This window comes from Lutra lutra, chromosome 15, assembly GCF_902655055.1.
Source record: "Lutra lutra chromosome 15, mLutLut1.2, whole genome shotgun sequence".
NCBI lineage: Eukaryota > Metazoa > Chordata > Mammalia > Carnivora > Mustelidae > Lutra > Lutra lutra.
In genome coordinates, this window is record NC_062292.1 from 18594659 (window position 1) to 18617074 (window position 22416).

Genomic DNA, 22416 nt, shown 5'->3' on the forward strand with positions numbered 1-22416 from the left:
CCAAACATGGATATCATCTGCCAGTTTGTGATGATATCTGTCAGTCACGGTATTTGAAGAGGTCATCTAAGGAGAAAGGGAAAAAGGTGAGTTGTTCAGAGATTAAGTCAGGGACACTCAATGTTTAGGGATGAGCAGAGAAGGAGCTGGCAAAAAAGGACACTGTGGAGGAGCAATCAATGGAGAGAAAAAGCAGGTGAGCATGGTGCTAAGGACAGGTGACAACGCAGAAGAGTAGCCAGCTGTTAGATGAAAACAGAGACGTGCCTTTGGATTTGGTGCTATGAAGGTCATGGGTAACTTTGACCATCTCGGCTTCACTGGGGGAACAGATAAAAGCCCCAATAACCACTACTCACAGTGATCATCCAACCCGTCCGAACTCACTGTGTCTGGCACTCCAGCAAGCCCACACCCTATGGGCTTGCAGACCTGGGTTTTGCATCCTGGCTCTTCCATTTACCACGTACATGAACTCGGGCAACTTATCAATTCTTTCTGCACAGTAGTTGCCTATTCTGTAAAATGGGAATAATTGCATCTCATAGCATTGCCCTGGGTGTTGCCAGATGTCATGTATGAAAGCAAGGCATTCGGCACTGGAAACCAGCAGGTGCTCAAGAAGTGGAGATTGTGACCTTACTGTAATTTTCTCCCCTTTGGGGCTTGTCCAGTACATTCCAGGCAGGCAGCCTCCCCTCAACTCTATGTAACTGATGCTTCTGCCTGACAAGCTCAGGCATAGAATCACCTTGCCTAACAGAGCACCTAACACGAGCCACATACTCAATTAAATGTTTGTGATAATGACGACTGCATGAGAAATATTTGCAGAGTGTCCACAGAAACCTTCAGAGAATTAAAGCAAAGGTTAAAACGTTGAGTTCCTTCCTTCCCTCTCTACAAAGACACCCAAGCTGCCTCTTGTTACAGAATTACTGGAGGGCTGAAAATAGGCTCCTTTTCCCATTACTAAAGAGCAAGATGCCCCTTCTTAAAACTTACCGAGGCATTACTCATTGAACATTTTCTATTATAGCTATCACTACTCTTTCTAGTGAAAATATCACGTTGAGAAAATCAGACTTAATTAGATGATTCCAAGTTTTATTAAATATGCTTTACAAATGGGCATTTTGATTGATGTATCCAGAGATTTACAACAAATTGGAAAACCAAAACGTAATTTTAAAACCTAAAGCAATATTCCTGCTCCTAAAACCTTACAGAACAGCCTAAAATTTCTTTCTTCCAGTACTTCCCTTTTTTTAGCAAGGAGAGAATGACCCATACAGTTACGGATGAGCGGAAGACATCAACGTCAATTTTGTTTACTTTAATTCCAGCACTTCTCGACTTTAAATGAAGTCAATGAAGTCTGGTTCAGGCCACCATCTCTTCAGAAAGAACCTATGATACCGTGTTTGTTTCGTTTTGTTTTCCTTGATCTTCCCATTACAAAGTTCCACCTTGACCACCACAACAAGAATGAGTGGAAAATACATCAGACTTAATGCCAAAAATATGCTCAAATCAAGACACTGGTACTTCCTAGCTATGTATTAGAGTAAATCAACATGTCTCTATCCTTACCTGCAAAACGAGGATAACAGGACCTACCTCACAGGATTGTTTTGAAAACTGAGAGAAAATATGTGGGTGTAATTTATAAATTATCAAGCACTATTAAAATGTAAGGTAGCATTATTATTCATGTATGAAGATGGTTCATTCATTTTTCAATGAATATGTATGTGGCAGACTTTTGCTAGGCATTAATGATACAAATAAATTATAGATATGTCTCATTTTCTATATCTATATATCTATATAGTTATATGTCTCATTTTCTATATCTATATAGTTATCTATATAGATATATAGATATATAGTTATCGATATATCTATATATCTGCTATATCGGCCCTTAAGATCTTACATTCCAGTAGGGAAGAAGCATGCGAAGGTGGAGAGAAGCATGCTCTGGTGTGGCTATGGGTGCTAGGGAGCCAGAGAGAGCCCCTGGAGTAGGGTGTGGAAAGTGAGAGTGTTCAGGGGACTTCTTGGGAGGTGACACTGGAATTGTTTCACTACAAATTCAGAAGCAAGAAAACAAATCCAAGTCACTCCTGTGTGAGGTGGTCCACATAATCCATGGTCCTGGGCCCCAAGTCAGTTCCAAGGTGTCCCAATCCCTTAAGGCAGAGTTTCTCAGTCTTGGCACCACTGATATTTTAGGCTTCCGGATAATTCCATGCTGTGGGGGGCTATCCTGAGCATTGTAAAATATTTGGCATTATCCCTGACCTCCACCTGCCAGATGCCAGTAACACCCCCTTATCTCCCAGATTTGAAACCAAAAGCATCCCCGGACACTGCCAAATGGCCCCTCAGGGGCAAAACTGCCCCTAGTTGAGAACTACTGCCATAAGGTCATGGAAAAACCAGTGTAGGTGGTTCTAGAAGGAATGCAGTTCACACAATGCAGTTCATACAGTTCCTAGGCTTATTCTTGGTGATCAAGAAAGAGTGAATGAATGAATAAGTGGACTCAGTGAATGAATGAGCTTCCTGGAAGCCCCTTGACATATTCCTTTTGGGATCCACCCAGAAGATCCCTGGGCTAGTAATTAAGTTCAAAAGTACCCATGTGAGAGATAACAATAACACGACATGCATTTGTATAGGGCTCTGTGCACGTTGTATGATCTTGGGCAAGTAGGTCCAATTCTCTGAGTCTCAGGTCTGCCAGTTCTTGTGGGTTTTTTGGTGTTTTGGTTTTTTTAAAGATTTTATTTTTTAAGTAATCTCCACACCCAACATGGGGCTCAAACTCACAACCCCAAGACCAAGAGTCGCATGCTCTACTGACTGAGCCAGCCAGGTGCCCCAGGTGTGCTAGTTCTTCAGTGGAGATGACAAACCCTAGCTTGCAAGGCCATTGGGAGAACCGAATGAGATAATCCAGCCCTAGAGGTCTAGGCACTGGTTCCTTTGGTTCCACTGACAGAAGAAGTCTTAGCAGGGTACCCCACCCCCCATCTCCTGCCAGTAAGCTTTACCTGTGAGAAGGTCCCGGAAGGTAGTTTGAGCGTATTCTTGTCTGGTCATAAACATGTGGGGAATACTGAACACTGTGCCAGGACCTGTCACATCCTCACCAGCAATCAGGTTAATTAAGAGGCCCAGAGAATTGTGACGTGCCCAGGATCACACAGCTAAATAAGGGCCTCCCTGAACTCGAAAACCTCAACCACCATGCAGGGGCTGACCTGCATCACGCCAGTGCTTTTTCGGATTGTGAGTTTTTGGGGAAATGCTTTGTGTATTCCGTGTTCTGTAGTTTTTTATAGACATACATGACCAAATCAGGAAATCTCTTTTGCAAATACTGGAAAGGTTCTCCAATTATCAACTTCATGCTGAAATGAAACATAAATATATTCACGTGATTGCCCCCCAGATCGTCTTCCCCCTTTATAGCATCTGGGCCCGGAGATTTCTTTGCTCCCTCCATTTCTAGAGCAGAGCAAGTAAGGATTTTGGAATCCAACAGAACAAGATTCATGTCCTAACAACTCTTCAGCTAACTAGCAACTTAATTTTTGTGAACCCCAGTTTTATCATCCAGAACATGAAGATGATACAGTTCCACAATCTCTTACCTACAGTTCCAAAATCCAAAAGAGCCATAAAAACTGCAAGTTTTTTTGTGAGTTTGCAGCTACCATTTTGGGTCGCAAAATCTGATTTCACTAACACAGGTCTACTTTTTAGATGTTTACAGCACTACATTCACCTTACGCAGCTGCCTGGTCCCCAACATTGCTCCCCACAAGGGAGTTACCACCCTTCTGTTCAAGAGGGCTCAGCAAAAGCTAAGAAGGAAGAGGAGAGCTTGCTGGGCACGTCCATTCATTGTAAGACCCTTGTGTTGGCCCTTTTCCAAATAGGGGAAAGGAATTACTTTTCATTTCATCAAAATAAATCTTCTTCCTTCTAACAAATAGCAGATATCAATTTAGAATGGGATTTTTTAATCATCCTCGTGTCATATATGACTTCCAGGAACAGAAATAATACTCACTCTTTATTTCTATCTTCATTAATATGTTCTCCCAAATTCCGGATGAACTTTAACAGATCACTCAGAGTGTTCTTATAAGTAGGCTTTTTGTTAGTTCTATAAAACTCATTCATTTTATGCATAACATATCTGTCAATCTAAAAAACAAAACATTACACAAAAATGTGGTAGCACCACAGAATAAATCCTCATGGGACGTTAATACAAAGAGGCAAATTGCAAATTTGGATATATGCCCAAATTACCACTAACTAATAATGCAAATTAATAGAAAGAAACAAATGGAAGTAAATATCATACACCAAAATGCTATCCGTAGTTTTGTCTGGATGAAGGATCATAAGTAACTCTACATTCCAGTCTCTATTTTCCATGAGAAATTAAATGTATTGAAACATGGTTTAGGAATTCTTTGGCTACGATACTGAGAAATTTGTTCATCATACTGCGCAGTATTTTTATCCTTGTGGCCACCCACCCGAGTTGGTAATTGGTTACGTTTCCCCTTTGAAGAGGATTCATTCAGACTAACATCAGACCTGGCAGCCATTGCCAAAACGAGTGTCCTTGTTTTTGTTTGGCTTTGTTTTGAATTCTATTTCCAAAGGTGTCATGTTTCTCCTTGCCTCTAAGTGTCCCAGAGCAGCTTCTCTCAAGTCAATGCCTCTCTCTTTGTGCATGCACCTGTGTCGATAGCTGTCATACTTAGAAAGCGTGTCTGTGTGGCAGGATGGGGCGGCCTCTGGAGAGGAGGCAGCAGTAAACACGGGAAAACTTGGCTTCTCCATGCAGTCGCAAAACTGAACAACCAACAATGAAAATGGGCAAGTCACAAAAAGCAAATCAAAATCTCACAGGGGAACTAAGAGATAAGACTTGAAGTCCTCAGAATTCAACATAAGTCAGTGAAGCTTAGGGGAAAAAACTGATGAATTGGGAAAAGAAAGAATGGGTTTTCCATCCCGATTGTGCCAACCTCCACCTCTCCAGCCCTGCCTATTTCAAGTCACATGTCTGAGTCTCCAGGAGCTCAGCCGTGAAATGCACTGGTGGACTTGATGGCATCACAGCGTCCTGCAGTGAGCAGCTTTAGCACACGGCCCCAGCAGCCAGACTGCCTGGCAGCAGATCCTGGGGTTGGTTCTGGACCTTTGGAAAAATGCTTTGTCTATGCCTCCGTGGACCCACCTGTGACATGAAGGTAATTAGCTCAAAGGCTGTTATAAGGATTAACTGTGGAAACTCTCAGAAAGTCCTGGGAACTATAACCACCGTCTAGTCAGCACCACAGAATTGTCAGCTGTTACTGTTATCTGCTTTGGTTTCCAACATCTCTGTTCCTACAAGTTTACATTCCAGCTGAAGTTTTTCTTCAAAAAAAAAAAATTTATTTATTTATTTATTTATTTGAGAGCGAGAGAGAGAAAGCATGGGGAAGGGGCAGAGGGAGAGGGTGAAGCAGACTCCCCACTGAGCAGACAGCCCCCACATGGGGCTCGATCCCAGGACTCTGGGATCCGGAACTATGCTGAAAGCAGATGCTTAACTGACTGAGCCACTTAGTCACCCCTTTGCTGAAGTTTTATAGACATTCATTAGCAGAGTTATGGCACTTTTACTCCATGCCAGGAATTCAGCAGTGGACAAGACAATGGATAGTCTCTTCCCTTGTGGAATTTAAAAGGGAGCAGGAAAGATGGACACCAAAGCAGCAATTATGAGTGTGATGTATCATCTAGAGGTAAGTGAGGGAAGGAAAGCAAAATGAGACCCAAAAACAAAGAGGTGTGGGAGAAGCCGTCCTAGATCAGGCATAGGATAGAGCTATGGGTCTCAGTCAAAGACCTGAGGATTATGGATTTTCCCATAGTGCTTTGCACAGTCTCTGAGCTCCCCAGCGTGCATCACACAGGCAGTGCTTCTGTGGGTCTCTCAGCCCCCCATGGACCATTCTGTATTCTGCTTCACATGCACATGGGCTCGCGTAGGTTCAGCAAGTAACCGGTACTTGATAGATGTCTGCTAAGTAATAATAATGAAAATTCTGGGGGGCGCCTGGGTGACACAGTTGGTTAAGCATCCAACTCTTGGTTTTGGCTCAGGTCCTGATCTCAGAGATGCAGCCCTGCCTTGGGCTCCATGCTCAGCATATAGTCTGCTTAAGATTCTCTCTCTCTCTCTCTCTCCATCTCCCTCTCCCTCTCCCCCTCCTACCTCCCTGCTCTCTCTCTCACACACACACACACTCACTCTCTCTCTCTCTCTGAAAATAAATAAGTAAATCTTAAAAAAAAAAAAAAATGAGGGGCGCCTGGGTGGCTCAGTGGGTTGGGGCCTCTGCCTTCGGCTCAGGTCATGGTCCCAGAGTCCTGGGATCGAGCCCCACATCAGGCTCTCTGTTCCGCGGGGAGCGTGCTCCCCCCGCCCCTCTCTCTGGCTGCCTCTCTGCCTGCTTGTGATCTCTGCCTGTCAAGTAAATAAATAAATATATTTTTTTAAAAAATGAAAGTTCTGATAGCACTGACTGGATCGAGATGATGACTGATTTGTTATGTTTTAATATTTAGTTCATTAGATGGACCCTTTCCTGAAGAGGAGGAATTTGAAAGATCCCCTTTTCTTCATGGTGTGTTTTCTCAGGCGGAAGGGAGGTGTGTGCAGCTGCTCAGAACTGGGTTGTATATAGTGGCGGCCGCCAGGCTCTCCCTGGATGAGAAGCCTCACGGTGGGGCAGCTCCTTGGGGATAACCTCACTTAATCAGCTACTCTTGTCCCAACCGTAATAGGATCATTAGCCAGGCCCCTCTCAGAACCAGCGCTGGAGGGAAAGAGCCCTAAGAAAGGAAAAAGTCTCCTGGCCTGGGATAAGGGAATCCTAAGGAGGAGTCTAGGTGAGAGTCTGTCTGTCAGGAAGGCCTGGCCTCTGACCCAACAGGGCAGAGGGGGACTGGGCTGGAGAGGAAGGCAGGGAAATCACCTTTTCCACTCCTTGGTTGAGCCAGGCCTACAATATAAAAAAAAGTTAGAAAAACTAACATAACACATTACATAGATCCTTATTCCTGGAATAATTTCCAGACCATAGGAACGGTTCATACCTTAGAAGTCCACTTGGCAAAACTTCTAGAACATTCAGATTCTTCAGGTTGCAGTAGTTGGACAATCTTGCTTTTAACCACACCCTTTTTAATGTCAGATTCATTTCCCACATCTCTCAGGGTCCTATAGCGGCTGAGGATGACAGAATTATCATGGTCATTCCATTCTGCCCTCTCTTTTCAGAAAGAAAACAATGTTACATTTTGGTGTTTGATGAAAGTAGTAAAACCACTCTCTAAAAATTCTCTAAAAATTCTGCGTGATGGGAGAGGCAGGCGGGCGTCTTTCTCCCTCTTTCTCTCTCTCCCTCTCTTTTTCAGAAAACAAAACCAGAATTCAGAGAGGTTAAGTCTCTGTTCCAAAGATACACAGTTAGGAAAGGCCAAGTTAAGAGGAGAGCCTGGGTCTGTTGACTCCCAGCCTGACTCCTTCCCATACCACCCTACCACTACAGTTAATACTAGGTGTTAAATTGTCTGGCCACAGGGGACCCAGATTAAATACTATTCTAGGTGTATCTGTGAGCTGTTTCTAGACGAGATTCACATCTGAACTGCTGAACTCAGTAAGGCAGATCACCATCCCCAATGTGAATGGGCCTCATCCAACTCACAAAAGATGGAATTGACCCCTGCTTATCTGATTTCTTCAGCTGGGCCATTAGTCTTCTCCTGGCCTCAGCCCTTCCAGGTCTCAGGCCTTCAAACTCTTACTGGAACCCACATTCAGTGCCCCTGACCTTCAGGCCTTTGGATTTGGACTCAGTTACACTGTGGGCTCTCCTGGGTCTCCAGCTTACAGAGGCAGATGGTGAGAATTCTCAGCCTTCATACTGTATGAGCCATTTCCTTATTAAAAAAAAAAAAAAAAAAAAAAAAAAAAAATATATATATATATATATATATATATATATATATATATATAGGCACCTGAGTGGCTCAGTTGATTAAAGGGCCTGACTCTTGATTTCAGCTCAGGTCATGATCTCAGCGTCCTGAGACAGCACCCCACATCAGGCTCCCTCCTCAGCACAGCATCTACTTATGACTTTCTAAATAAGTAAATAAATAAAATATTTTTAAATAAATCTATATTTATATTTATCATTTGGATATAGATAGATATCATGACTAATACACTCACTGTCTCCCTTCTGGAGGAGGCCTGGAATATGCAATAAACTTTTACTTACTTCTCCCAACTCCAAAAGAAGGGATGACCCAGCAGGCAGTTCAGGTGCCCCTGCACATTGTCTCCTGCGTTAAACAGGCAACGAATGAGATCCCGAGTTTCCTCATCTGGAGAAAGTCGAATCACCTCTTCATTACTTTTAGTCTTCAGTGTCTCAAAAGGGAATTCTCCCTTCCTTACCACATACAGGACCAGCCATCCAAGGGCCTGCAGGAAAACCACAAATCAAGTCACAATTCACAAAGTTATCTGTGAATCATCACTTTGTATGGAGGTGTAATGCCGGTTATGACCAAATGGAAAGTGAGAGAAATCTCGAGGAGTCCACAGGCTTGGTAGGGACAGAAGACACAGGTTCAGCATGGAGAACCCTTCAAGACAGTATATAGTCCCCATGGTTTAGGATTATAAGGAGCAAAAGATAATCCTAGGTCAGAGTGGTCAGGGAAAACTGCTTAGAGGAAGAGGAATTTGAGCTGGACCTTAAAGTTTGGATCGAATGTCAATAAACAGAGGAGAGGAAAACTGTTTTCAACAAGGGAAATGCCAGGACTCTGGCTGGAAACTGGGACTTTGGGTTGGGACTATGTCAAGTGGCAGAAAAAGGAGCCAGTCCAGGTCCATGGGACAGGATGACAGCCCCAAGAGTTTGGGCCATGACAGGGAAAAAAGGCCAAGGAGGGGGCCAGCATAGGCACTTCCTATAGCAGAGAAGGCACCACTCAAGGAAGGAGCTAAAATCCTTTTAGCAGCAAGGGCCAGAGGTGGCTGGAGAGCTCTTGCCCCAGGGTTGAACGTTCTGCATCCTGGACAAGCCCCCAGGACCAAGTTGCCTGGACAGTGTCAGAGTCAATCTGGGAGCTTTGGTCCCCAGGGGTCAGGCTGTTTCTGCTGTCTCCTCCCAGGAAAAACAGCTATTTCAGGCTCTTCACCTCTGTGGCCAAGATTAGTCTCTTTCAAGCGGGAGATCAATCCCATCCCTCCCATGGGTTTCAGAAGGCCTCCGTATCTGGCCCTCCTAGGAGTTCAGCATACAAGTTCGAAGTAGTGGGGAGGAAAAATCCCATTTGCTTTGTCTTCAGGCAGGAAATACCTCCTGCAGGAACTCTGGAGGTCATCTGGACATATCTCCTGGAGGTAATTTTAGAAGCGGTGTGGCATGCTCAATTCATTTACTATCTCGCAGTGGAGGAAGAGAGGGAACCAAAGAGATAAGAAAGGAGCCTCTGCAGCCCAGAGAGATGCCATTGTCTGCAAGGGCGTGAAGGCAGTGAACCCTGAGGGAACACCTTGAAAGTCAGTTAGAAGAGTTAAAATAGAAATGATGTCTAATTGACCATAGGCAATAAGGGAAGGAACGAAACAAATAAGGAAGCAGAGAGATGGGAAAGTAAACCAATTGTAGAAATTACCTGTAGATCTCTCTTGATTTCCTGCGGCTCTCCAGCCCACTTGACACTTTCATCGAAATCTGCCAGGCAAGTAGCATTCTTGGAATCTAAGGAACAGTTTGTAGAGATACCATGAATATCCTCTCTCTTCACCTTGTAATTAACTTAATAAATATGTACCACGATGTGCTATCCTCTCTGAAGAAGGCAATAATAAAGCTTATATCTGCATGGCTGTTTACTCCTCAAAAGAGTCATGTACACTGTGTCAGTTGACCTGTTAGGTATCTGCCAAGGGCAGGATTTAAATTTCATTTTTTTCTAGACCTGGGGGTGGGGAAGGTTGAGGATAAATTTAACCAGTTCCCCACTCGGGCAATTCCTGGGGGCAGTGAGCACAGATTTATAAAGGAACTGCTGGCAGGAGATACGGCTGACTTCCTGAAGCTAAATAACAACTAACCAACGAGACTCCAAATCCAAGAGCAGCTCACCACAGCCCCCCACTCAGTCAAGCCCACCAACCACAGCCCCTGTGACACTGTCTTCAGTTATCACGGATTAACCATGTGCTTGGAATGAGCCACTGCCTATTTGCCCTCTTCAGAATCGTTCTCCCTTGAAGGAAGCCACTGAGTCCTCCGGAAGAAGGATGCATGGATGGGCGAGGTCGGGAACAAGACGAGAGGAGAGCAAGTCAGTGATCTGTCCTTGAAGGAGGGGCTCCTGCTTCTGGCTTGAAGGTGTCTAAGAAAGCCGCTGGGTAACTCTGGGCGGTAGGATGGTCAGCACAATTGTGTGCTTCTCAAACCCCTTTGGTTCTGAACTTAGATATCAAAGTTGGGTGGAAACTCACAATCTAGCGAAAACAAACCCATTAAATTATTCAACAAGGGTCCAGAGAGGGGAAGAATGACAGTGAAGGAGGAGAACACAGCACAGGCCCTTTGGAGTTCTGAGTCTCTGAGCAAGGAGACAAATGCCAAGTGAATGTAAAATTACTTGCAACTTTATTTTTTTTTAAAGATTTATTTATTGACTTCCGAAAGAGAGAGAGCAAGGAGGGAGAGGGGCAGAGAGAGACAAGCAGACTCTGCATGAGAAGCATAGAGACCCATGTAGGGCTCGATCCCAGGACCAGGGGATCATGACCTGAGCCAAAGGCAGACCCTTAACTGACAGAGCCACCCAGGTGCCCCAGTTGCAACTTTAAAAATGCTAGTCAAGGCACCCGGGTGGCTCAGTGGGTTAAAGCCTCTGCCTTCAGCTCAGGTCATGATCCCAGGGTCCTGGATCGAGCCCTGCATCGGGCTCTCTGCTCCGTGGGGAGCCTGTTTCTTACTCTCTCTGTCTGCCTCCCTGCCTACTTGTGATCTCTGTCTGTCAAATAAATAAATAAAATATTTTTTTTAAATAAATAAATAATTAAAAATAATAATAATAAAAATACTAGCCAAAAGTGCAGAATGCTCGGAAACTATATCACAAGAGCCACATGGCTGTGTGTGGGAGAGAAGTTTCCTTAAGGAATGACGCTCGGACAGAGATCAGTAGAATTCACGTGGATGAGTGGAACAGGGAAGAGAGAATTCTAGATAGCATTTCCCAAGGCAGAAAGGAAACTGAGGAATTCCACTCTCCCAGAAAGGAGACCCGAGAGCCTGGAGAGGAGGGATGAAGTTGGAAGTGGCCTGCAATGAGGTTCAAGTGGTAGAGGGTGCACCTTGGAAACCTGGGACTGGTTTCACCTACTGGAACTGTATCCCCTTCACTATTTAAGCCACTGTGAGTTCTCTTACTTAAATTTCAAGTGTCTAATGGAACACTTCACATCTCTTCTAACACTTAATTTTTTTTTAAGAAGCCCCAGGTTTTTTTTTTAATTTTTAGATTCAATCGACTGTTAGAGTGCTATAAAAATTTTTAACTCTTACACTTAGTTTCTGCACTTACAGAATCACAGACTGCTAGGAGTTGACGGGCAGAGTTAGGATAAGATTTGCACGGCCCACCCCACTGTCAGTGAATCAAGAACCCCTTCCTCCTCATTCCCACCGGAGGGATACCATCTAAGATTATATTTTTTTCACCAAAAATGTTAATTAAAAAAATAATTTTTATTAAATAAATTTTCAAATAACACATAATTAGGTTACTTAAACAATTTGTTTGTTTGTTTGTTTATTCTGTGCTGCTTATAAGTCACTGTTTTCTTCCAGGCTCTTTCTCTCCTTCCTTATGCGCATCCTCTAGCAGTTCTTTCATATGTAGTCTGTGGGTAGAAAGTCTTCCTGGATCCTTTAATGTTTTTTTTTGTTTGTTTGTTTTTGTTGTTTTTTTTTTTTTTAAGATTTTATTTATTTATTTGACAGAGAGAGATCACAAGTAGGCAGAGAGGCAGGCAGAGAGAGAGAGGGAAGCAGGCTCCCCGCTGAGCGGAAAGCCCGATGCGGGGCTCGAACCCAGGACCTGGGATCATGACCTGAGCCGAAGGCAGCGGCTTAACCCACTGAGCCACCCAGGCGCCCCCCTTAAATGTTTAAAAAAAAATCTATTTCAACAAATGGTGCTTAGGAAAACTGGACAGCTACAGACAAAAGAATGAAACTGGACCACTTTCTTACACCATACGCAAAAATAAACTCAAAATGGATTAAAGACCTAAATGTGAGAACTGAAACCATAAGACTACCCCAGGGAAAAAAAAAACAGGCAGTAATTCTTTTGACATTGGCCATAGAAACATTTTTCCAGATATGTCTTCTTAGGCAAAGAAACAAAAGCAAAACTGAACCAAAATAAAAAGCTTCTACACAGCAAAGGAAACTATCAGCAAAACGACAAGACAGCCTACTGAATGGGAGAAGATATTTGTGAATGACATATCCGATTACAGGTTAATATCAAAAGTGTATAAAGAACACATGCAACTCAACACCAAAACAAACAAACAAACAATTTGATTAAAAATGGGCAGAGGTCCTGAATAGACATTTATCCAAAGAAGACATACAAACAGCCAACAGACACATAAAAAGATTCTCGACATCATTCATCATCAGGGAAGTGCAAATCAAAACCAGGAAGAGATATCACCTTACACTTGTCAGAAAGGCTAGAATCAAAAAGACAAGAAATAATAAGTGTTGGCAATAATGTGGAGAGAAAGGAACCTTTATGCACACTGTTGGTGGGAATGTAAATTGGTGCAGCCACCGTGGAAAACAGTATAGATGTTCCCCAAAGAGTTAAAAATAGAGCTACCCTGTGATCCAGCCATCCCACCACTGGGTATTTACCCAAAGAAAACAAAACCACTAATTTTAGTTAACCACTAAGGTTAACAAAACCCTTATGTGCTGCAGCATTATTTACAATAACCAAGATATGGAAGTATCCCAAGTGTGTATTAATAGATGAGTGGGTAAAAGAGATGTGGCATATATATATATAAATATATAATTACTCAGCAATCAAAAAATAAGATCTTCCCTTTTGTGATAACATGGATGTTCTTGGAGAATATAATGCTAAGTGTAGTAAGTCGGTTAGAGAAAGCCAAACACCATATAATTTCACTCATAATGTGGAATTTAAGCAATAAACAAACAAAGGGGGGAAAAGGACAAACAAAAAAACCAGACTTTTTTTTTTTTTTAAGATTTTATTTATTTGACAGACAGAGATCACAAGTAGGCAGAGAGGCAGGCAGAGAGAGAGAGGAGGAAGCAGGCTCCCTGGGGAGCAGACAGCCTGATGCAGGGCTCAATCCCAAGACCCTGGGATCATGACCTGAGCCGAAGGCAGAGGCTTTAACCCACTGAGCCACCCAGGTGCCCCAAAAAACCAGACTTTTAAATACAGAGAACAAACGGGTGGTTTCCAGAGGGGAGATCAGTGGGGGAATGGGAGAAATAAAGGGAATTAAAGTACACTTTACATGATGAACACTGAGCAATGTATAGAATTGTTGACTCATTATACTGTATACCTGAAACTAATGTAACACTGCATGTTAAAAATATCAAAATATTGTATTTATTTTGAATCATGTGTGAACAATAATAATTTGATAGTTGTCTTAGTCAATTCTGTATCCTATAACAAATTACAGTAGATGGGTGTGGCTTAAACAACAGAAATTTATTTCACACAGCTCTGAACATTGGAAATCTGAGCTCAGGTTGTCAACAGCATTGGCTTCATGGTGAGGGCCCTCATACTGGTGTATAGACAGCCACCTTCTTTGCTGTATCCTCACATGGTAAAAAGACAACTAGCTGGCTCTTTTTATAATGGCACTAATCCATCCAAAGCAATTTTGAGAAAGAACAAAACCGGAGGCATCACACTTCCTGATTTGAAACTACATTACAAAGACCAAGTAATCAAAATAGTACAGTACTGGTATAAAACCAGACACACAGATGAGTGAAACAGAATAAAGAGCCCAAAAATAAACCCACCACACATATACAGTCAACTAATATTTGACAAGGGAGCCAAGAATGCTCAATGGGGAGAAGAAAATCTCTTCAAATAATGATGTAGGATAAACTGGATAGTTACATGCAAAAGAATGAAAGTAGACCCCTATCTTATGCCACTCACAAAAACGAATTTGAAATGGATTAAAGACTTACATGCAAAACCTGAAACCATAAAACTCCTAGAAGAAAACATAGGGGAAAAGCACCTTGATATTGTTCTTGGCAAGGATATTTTAGATATGACAGCAAAAACACAAGCAACAAAGGCAAAAACAAACCAGTAAGACTACATCACACTAAAAGCTTCTGCACAGCAAAAGAAACCATCAACAAAATGAAAAGACAATGTATAGCATGGAAAAAAAAAATTTATGAATCGTGTATCTGATATGGAGAATAAATTCCTACTGTTTTAAGCCACCACGTTTGTGATAATCTATTCCAGCAGCCATAGGAAACTAACATACTCAGTTAGCTTTGTTTCTTTGGGTCTAAGTACTTCTTTTTCATGCACCTCTTTTATGGTATCAGCACATCATAAATATCTTCAGTGATTTTTGACCGTAAGCCTTACTTTGCAGTTGAGAATCCCTGATGCCCTTTGAACTGCTTCTGTTAATGCCGCCCAACACAGCGCAGAGATGGAGGCAGTTGTCAGAACTTCTGCTTTGCGTTTTACTCAGTGAAACTTGGAGGTAAGCAGGACGTGCCACTTAGTAGGGTATTTTGGCAGAAATCTTGTGGATTTAACTGCTCTTTGTCTCTCTTGAGATCATCAACCTCTAGTGTCTCAAGTAGTAGCCCAGTCTGCAGACAGGCCGGGCACAGATGCTTGGTGTGTGGGGAATGCACAGGGTGTGATCTTCCTAGTTTTTACTGATGCAGCAATCTGCCTGTTAGCTGGTCTTGTGTCCTCTCCTGCTTCTGGCTTCCATTACTCCTGAGTGGCATTTCTTTGCACGACTCCCACTTTCATGAGTAATATTTAGTTGTGGCATCCTGCATCTGTCCTGGGCTCCTGTGTCCTTCTCTCATCCCATCCTATCATGTTCAGTCTCTATATAATTCCTCAAAGATTTTGTCCTATAAAACTTCTTTCATTATTTTGACCCCAGCTAGGAATTCATTTAACAATCTTCTCCTGTCGTTTTAGGGATTTAATACAAGGAATAAATTGTGGTATGTGTTAGGTTCACCACCTGGAGGCAGAAATATAACCAATTCTCAATTCTCTATTGTTCAAGGTTAAGAATAGAAGAGGTGGGGTGCCTGGGTGACTCAGTGGTTTAAAGCCTCTGCCTTTGGCTCAGGTCATGAACCCAGGGTCCTGGGATCAAGCCCTGCATCGGGGCTTTCTGCTCAGCGGGAAGCCTGCTTCCTCCTCTCTCTCTCTGCCTGCCTCTCTGCCTACTTGTGATCTCTGTCAAATAAATGAATAAAATCTTTTAAAAAAAAAAAAAAAGAAAGAAAGAAAGAACAGAAGACGTGGTATCAGAAATGCCAAAGAAGAGGTAGTGATATGTGGCTGTGAACTTGATATGTGAACATATGTGATTCTTCTGTATCAAGATGAGCGGTTAGAACTGAAAAGGACCCTGCCCTTGGCTGCATCTTGAGGACTCTGCCTCACTTTGTAGAGCTGCACATATTTCTGGCCTTTGTCAGTCTCCCCAGCAAAGTTGCTTAAAACCAGGAAGGAGTACCGCTAACCCTTGTCCTCAAACTAAAAGCCAGATTCCAGTTGTATTCTGATGTCCACATACTTCTTTCCAGGTCTCATCCAGGACCTTAAATACTGTTCTCTGCTCTCAATACCTGAACCCTCTTTTTGTCTTGTTCCCTTACACCTACCTTAAATCTCAGTGCATGCCTGTAGACTAGGTATCTGTTTCTGCTTAGCCCTCTGGGCAAGTACCTGGCCTGTGCTGAGCACCTACAACATACAGGTAACTTGTCTAACACGCTGCACCTCATAGCGACCTTATGATGGACGTATGGTCCATCTTACGTGAGGAAACTAAGGCTCACAGAACTAAGTGACTTGTTGGAGGGTGCAAAGCTACAAAGCAGCAGGACTAGGCTGCAAGCCTCCCTACACGTGCCCAGACTGTTTCTGTTGCACCACATGGCCTGGGACTGGACACTCAGCTCCGCTTCTTTCCGTTAATGCTGCTTTCATTGATTTTGGTTTTGGCTGAGGCCAGTGGGTGCTGACTCGTCTGCCCACTTGCTGTATCTTATCCTGGCACGCCCAATTTTGACCTTGGTTTTGCCATTAAATGTGCCTGTGTGGCTCAATTAGTTAATCATCTGCCTTCAGCTCCGGTCATAATCCCAGGGTCCTGGGATCGAGTCCCACGTTGGGCTCCTTACTCAGTGGGGAGCCTGCTTCTCCCTTTGCCTGCTCTGCCTGCCACTTCCCCTGCTTATGTGCCCTCTCTCACTCTCTCTGACAAATAAATAAAGAAAATCTTAAAAAAAAAAAAAAGTTCACAATGGCTACCATCTTAGCTGAAGGAATACACCTTCAGGATTCTCTGATTTGCAGGCTACTTTAGGAACTCAAAATTCTGGAGCTGACTCCATCCAAGACATAACCTTCATACTTGTATTTGCCAAAGGAAATCTGAAGTTAGCCTGGTATCATTGGCATCTGCAACCTCCATATGGGGTAAGGTTCTACCTGGTAGCAGGAGAGACAGCACTATAATCCTGAATCTGTTGCGTTGAACCTCACACTGAATGATCCACATTTACTCTACTCCTTTCCGACCTGTAATGAATATCCTTTCTTTCTGTAAATAAGACCCCACGATTTGTAGGAGAAGACTGGGTACTCACCTATTAAGATGTTTTGTGGGCTTAGATCCTGGTGTGTGTATCCACACAGCAGATGGAGATTCTCAACAGCCTTAAATACAGATGAGAGGACGTTTCGGGCAAACACGTCTTCCTCATTTTCCACAGCCTCCCCCCTGCATGTAGCGAAGTGTTCCTCCAGGGTCTGCTCACAGAGGGCAAGACACACATACAGACAGTCTTTGTAGTTCTCACTCCCATAAAATGTCACCAAGTCACTGTTTGCTCGGCTGCTCTGCAGACAGGACACTTCCTGTTGTCCATGTGTGCTGCCTTCAGAGAATCGTTTCACAGCTACTTCCTGCCCTTCGTAGAACCCAAGGTAGATGCCCCCTTCAGAAGTGTCAGCGATTTTATATTCTTCATCAATAAAGATCTTGAGATTGCCAATCATAGGGCGGTATATTCTGCGGAGATGTTCCAAGGCCTCCCCCCAGCGTGAGCTCTGAGGCTTCCAGTCTTCCACAGGAGGGCGACTATCTTCTCTGGCCCCATAAGAGAGAAGAAGCTTTACAAGGGGAGCGTCATAATTGCGTCTCGCTATCATCACAAGATCCCCACAGTCCGTGCTGGCTCCTTTGGTGCATAAGAGTTGAGCAATTTTCTTCAGTTTGAGTTCGACAGCCAACAGAAGTGCTGTTTTGCCCTCACTGTCTGTGTCATCAATCTCTATATGTTCTTGTTCCAAAAGCATCTGCACTACATCCGAGTGCCTCCTTTCCACTGCCAGGATCAGGGGTGTCTTCCCTTTCTCTCCCCTCACATTGACATCAGCTCCGTGGTACAGCAGAAGGCGAGTGATGTCCTCCAAGTTTCTATCATCAGAGTTCCTAAATGCATAGATCAAAGCATTTCTGCCCATATTGTCACGGGCTTTGACATCTGCCCCCATCTCATCAAGGAGGATCTTCAAGATGTCTGTGTGTCCATTTTCAGCAGCATCCATTAGAGCTGTGGCCCCTCCTTTTCTAAGCCTCTTCTGATTCTCCTTTGTCTTTCGACTCAAATTCACCTCTGCCCCATTCTCATACAGGAATTTTAAGGCTTCCTCCTCACCATGCACAGCAGCTTCCATGAAAGCTGTGAAGCCATTAGCATCACACTCATTGACATCTGCTCCTTTAGAAAGGAAAAGTTTGAGCAGCTCCACATTTCCCACAATCCCAGCAATGATGAAGGGAGTGGCCTCATTCTTCTTCTTTAGACAAGGGTCTGCACCATAGTGAAGCAGAAGATTCACCATGTCCTCCCGGCAACATTGTACTGCGTTATGCAAAGCTGACCAGCCCCATTCATCCTGGAAGTTCACCTCAGACCCTCCTTCCAGCAATTGCTGGAGCAGCTCGATGTTTCCTTCTTTAACAGCTTTGAGTAACTGAATGCCATCCCCTAATGTCCTCTCAGTGCCGGAGGGTGTGGGACTCTCCTGAAGGCTGTTAGGGCTCTTGGTCTCCATGCCAGTAATTACCACTGGCTACAATTCTGTGCCTTTTCTTTGAGAAAATGAAAACTTCTCTCCTTGGGACTTGATCAAAAAGACATGGAGCTCTTTGAACCATCAGGATAAATAGGGACTATCTGGCTGTGGACCAGCAATATGAGGAAGGAAATATTCTTGGAAGTCTTCTGACATTCCACCAGGAGATGAGCCATTTTGTAATTTTATAAAAGTGAGAAAGCATTTGAATCAGAAAAGTTAATTTTACTAGCGACTTCTTCAAAATACATCTACTGATTTATATAGAACTTTTTACTATAGAATATTATGAACATATATAAATTAAAAACAAGAAAATTATGACACTGTAGTCCCACCACCCAGAAATAGGTGTTAAGATTTCAGAGGATGCCTGGGTGGCCCAGTCAGTTAAGTGTCTACCTTTGGCTCAAGTCATGGTTTCAGAGTCCTGGGATTGAGTCTTGTGTTGGGGGGTCCTTGCTCTGTGAGGAGCCTGCTTCTCCCTCTGCCCGCTGCTCCCCCTGCTTGTGCTCTGACAAATTAAAAATAAATTTTTTTTAAGACTTTAGTATATTTCTTGGGACGCCTGGGTGGCTCACTTGGTTAAGCGGCTGCCTCCGGCTCAGGTCATGATCCCAGCGTCCTGGGATCGAGTCCCATATCGGGCTCCTTGCTCGGCAGGGAACCTGCTTCTCCCTCTGTCTCTGCCTGCCTCTCTGCCTACTTGTGATCTCTTTCTCTCTCTCTCTGACAAATAATAAATAAAATCTTAAAAAAAAAAAAAAAGACTTTAGTATATTTCTTTATTTTTTAAGATTTTTTTTAAAACTTATTTAAAGAGAGAGAGTGTGCAAGCAGGGGAGGAACAGAGGGAGAGGGAGGGGGAATCTCAAGTAGACTCTGCACTATGCATAGAGCCCGCCACAGGGCTCAGTCTCACAACCCTGAGATCATGACCTGAACCGATATCTAAAGTTGGGTACCCAACCAACTGAACCACCCTATTTTAGTATATTTCTATAAATTTTTTAAAAATAGCTGAGATCGGGGCGCCTGGGTGGCTCAGTGGGTTAAAGCCTCTGCCTTCAGCTTGGGTCATGATCCCAGGGTCCTGGGATTGTGCCCCACATCGGGCTCTCTGCTCAGCGGGGAGCCTGCTTCCTCCTCTCTCTCTCTCTCTCTCTGCCTGCCTCTCCACTTACTTGTTCACCTAATCTCTGTCTGTCAACTAAATAAATAAATGTTTTTAAAAAAAAAATAGTTGAGATCATGTTATGTGAGGATACTGTATAAATACCCTGCTTTCTTTCATTTAATGCCATTGTATAAATAATTTCCTATTTATCACAAGTCTTTGCAAACACTTTTAATGGCTCTGCAATGCGCCACCAATCACTTGTTTCATTTCCCTATTACTGAACAGTTTTTAAAAACAATTTTGGAACAAGACTTTTAAAGTTAGGATTTTTTAACAATTCTAAATAACGTTGCAGTAAATTTCATGTTTTAAAGCTTGTTTTAGGCTAAAATCTTATTATAGATTTCTTACGATAGATTTCCAAGAACTGGATGACTGGTCAAAGTGTAACAGCGCGCCAACAGGTCTGAAGTGTTAATTGACTTCAAGCTTATCCGCTCTTTGCTTGCCGACCTAAGTTCCCTGACCTGTGGCAGAACTAACGTACTTTCCTCGAGATTTGCAGATCACTGGCCTTGAGGAGTGAAGGACCAGAATTTCCCAGAAGATAAGTCCTGACTACATTCCCAAACAGCTGCCAGAGATGCCAGACTGCCTGTTTAGGGTCATGCTGACAGGACTGACTGGCCACCTGCCACTCCTGCTCACAGCTTCCACCCACCCCCACCATCTTTCCCATCCCTTGCCCCCTAAAGCCCTCCTGCTTCCCCTAGGATGGCCTTTTTTTTTTATATATATATATAAGATTTTATTTATTTATTTGGCAGAGAGAAAGAGAGATCACAAGTAGGCAGAAAGACAGTCAGAGAGAGAGAGGGGGAAGCGGGCTCCCAGCTGAGCAGAGAACCCGATGCAGGGTTCTCAGAGACCTCAGAGAACCCAGAGACCCTGGGATCATGACCTGAGTGGAAGGCAGAGGCCCAACCCACTGAGCCACCCAGGTGCCCAGGGAGGGTGGCCTTTGAGACATGAGTCTGCCACCTTCCCAGGCTGCCACTATCCTGAATAAAGCAGCCTTTCCTTTCCCACCATCACCAGCCTCTCCGGTACAGATTCGTGAGCAGCCAACAACCAAACCTGAGTCTAGAACCCATTCTCTGTGCCGGTAACAAAACAATACCATTGTTTCAAAAATGCTCAGGCTATGTTAATAAATATCTTCCATATTAACATACTCTCACTAGAAACAGATGGTCTCTTAAAAGAAAAAGTACCCTCATATATAGGGGGAAAAATATGTTTTGTGTCAATTTGCATTTCTTACACCTATTTGCATGTCTTAGAGCTCTCGGTGAATTTGCTGGCTCTGGGCCTGTCTTCTTTAGGCATGTGGGCTTCTTTTCAAAGTAGTAGAGAGAACTGGAAAGAGCTTAGACTCCAACCTCCCAAGATTGAAGTTTTGAACCGCTGCTCATTTAACTTCAGACCGTTACTTCCTAATTGTGTAACATTAGGTTATTCTCAATTTTCCGCTCCCTCTTGCTGTCACGTAAGGCGAAAATCAGGCATTCAATAAATGATAGACTGAACCACGTCCCTTCAGGAAAAACAAAATTCAGCGATTCCTACTCTCGCCCTCCGAGCGCACACACACGCTGCCCAGATGGAGGGGCTGGTGGTGCGGAGTCCAGCTGCCCTCGGTCCCTTGGGGGCAACAGAGCTGCCGTTCAGCCATCGGTCAGCACCCACCCCCTGCTGCCCGCGGATCTGTAAGACTCCACCGGCTCCGGAGCCCGGAAGCGCCCGTGTTCCTGCCACCCGGCCGCGGGGACGGTCGCCAAGCCCTCGCCGGCAGAGACCGAGATCGATGGTGCTGCAAAAGCGCCATCGCCCGGCAATGAAAACTCGGAGACGCCGGTTTGTGCTCCAAGCTCCGGCTACCACAGGTGTGAGGCAGGCAGGCGGGAATGAGCGAGCCGCGCAGGGGAGGAAGCCGAGGACTCCCGCTTCCTCCCCGCGCCCCGCGGGAGCGCGGAGACCCCGCCTCGAGGAAGGGGCCGCTTCCGGTTCCGTTTTCTCGCTTCCGCAGCGGGGTTTCCCGGAGGGGGGGCCGATGGGGCGCGCCGCGGGGGCTGCGGCCGAACCTGGCACTCCCCGGGGTGCTCCGTTAGTGAAGCGTCTACTTTTGGCTCAAGTCATGGTTTCAGGGTCCTGGGATCGAGTCTTGTGTCGGGGTCCTTGCTCGGTGGGGAGCCGCACACCCGCTGCCCGCCCCGGAGCCCAAGGAATCCCTCCGAGAAAACCACCTCCGGAGCCGCCCGGCTGCCCTCCTGGGGCCCCTCTTACCTCCTGAACTGGGATGCCGGGCCCTCGGCTCTTCCGCGGAGAGCCCTCGGTCGCCGAAGGCGGAGGCCCGCGGGAAAGCACCTCCTCCGGCTGTCGCCGGGCCAGCGGGGCGGGGCTGAGAGTGAGTGAGTGAGGAAGGAGCCGGGGCACATTTAACCCTTGGCAGGACGGCGGAGGGCCTGAGTGTCCGACTCCTGGCCCATCGCCTTCCAGCCCTTGAGGCTTCCAGGCCACAGCTTCCCGCGTCATCTGGACCTTATTCCAAGTCCCCTACCTGCTTGAGGGAAATGAGTGGTAAAGAAACATTTCCTGCCCATTGCTTTGCAAGTGACATGACCCCCGTTAACCTCTGACAG

At 44.6% G+C, this 22416-nt stretch overlaps 1 protein-coding gene across 6 annotated transcripts; it reads right to left on the reverse strand.

Annotated features, from left to right (window-relative positions):
- Positions 1–1090: 1090 nt before the first annotated feature.
- Positions 1091–22186, reverse strand: RNASEL (ribonuclease L). 6 transcript variants are annotated; one of them, XM_047704828.1, is made up of 8 exons: positions 22061–22186; positions 17100–18743; positions 9790–9875; positions 8379–8584; positions 7186–7318; positions 7065–7091; positions 4088–4224; positions 1091–3422 (listed from the first exon to the last, which is right to left on the reverse strand). In XM_047704828.1, the coding sequence occupies exons 2-8, from the start codon at positions 18571–18573 to the stop codon at positions 3278–3280; spliced, it is 2208 nt and encodes a 735-aa protein (XP_047560784.1). In that variant the 5' UTR covers positions 18574–18743; positions 22061–22186; the 3' UTR covers positions 1091–3277. The 6 variants fall into 6 exon arrangements, with proteins under 6 accessions (XP_047560784.1, XP_047560786.1, XP_047560787.1 ...); XM_047704830.1 differs by having other exon boundaries at positions 17100–18740; positions 22061–22177; XM_047704831.1 differs by lacking the exon at positions 22061–22186 and adding an exon at positions 18997–19012.
- Between the last annotated feature and the right edge of the window lie 230 nt (positions 22187–22416).

Coding starts and splice junctions, on each gene's coding strand:
- RNASEL (XM_047704828.1), bottom strand. CDS start 18,573: ATGGAGACCAAGAGCCCTAACAGCCTTCAGGAGAGTCCCACACCCTCC. Junction 8,585..9,789: donor AAATCAAGAGAGATCTACAG/GTAATTTCTACA, acceptor GTTTTCCTGCAG/GCCCTTGGATGGCTGGTCCT. Junction 3,423..4,087: donor AATGAAGATAGAAATAAAGA/GTGAGTATTATT, acceptor GTTTCATTTCAG/CATGAAGTTGATAATTGGAG.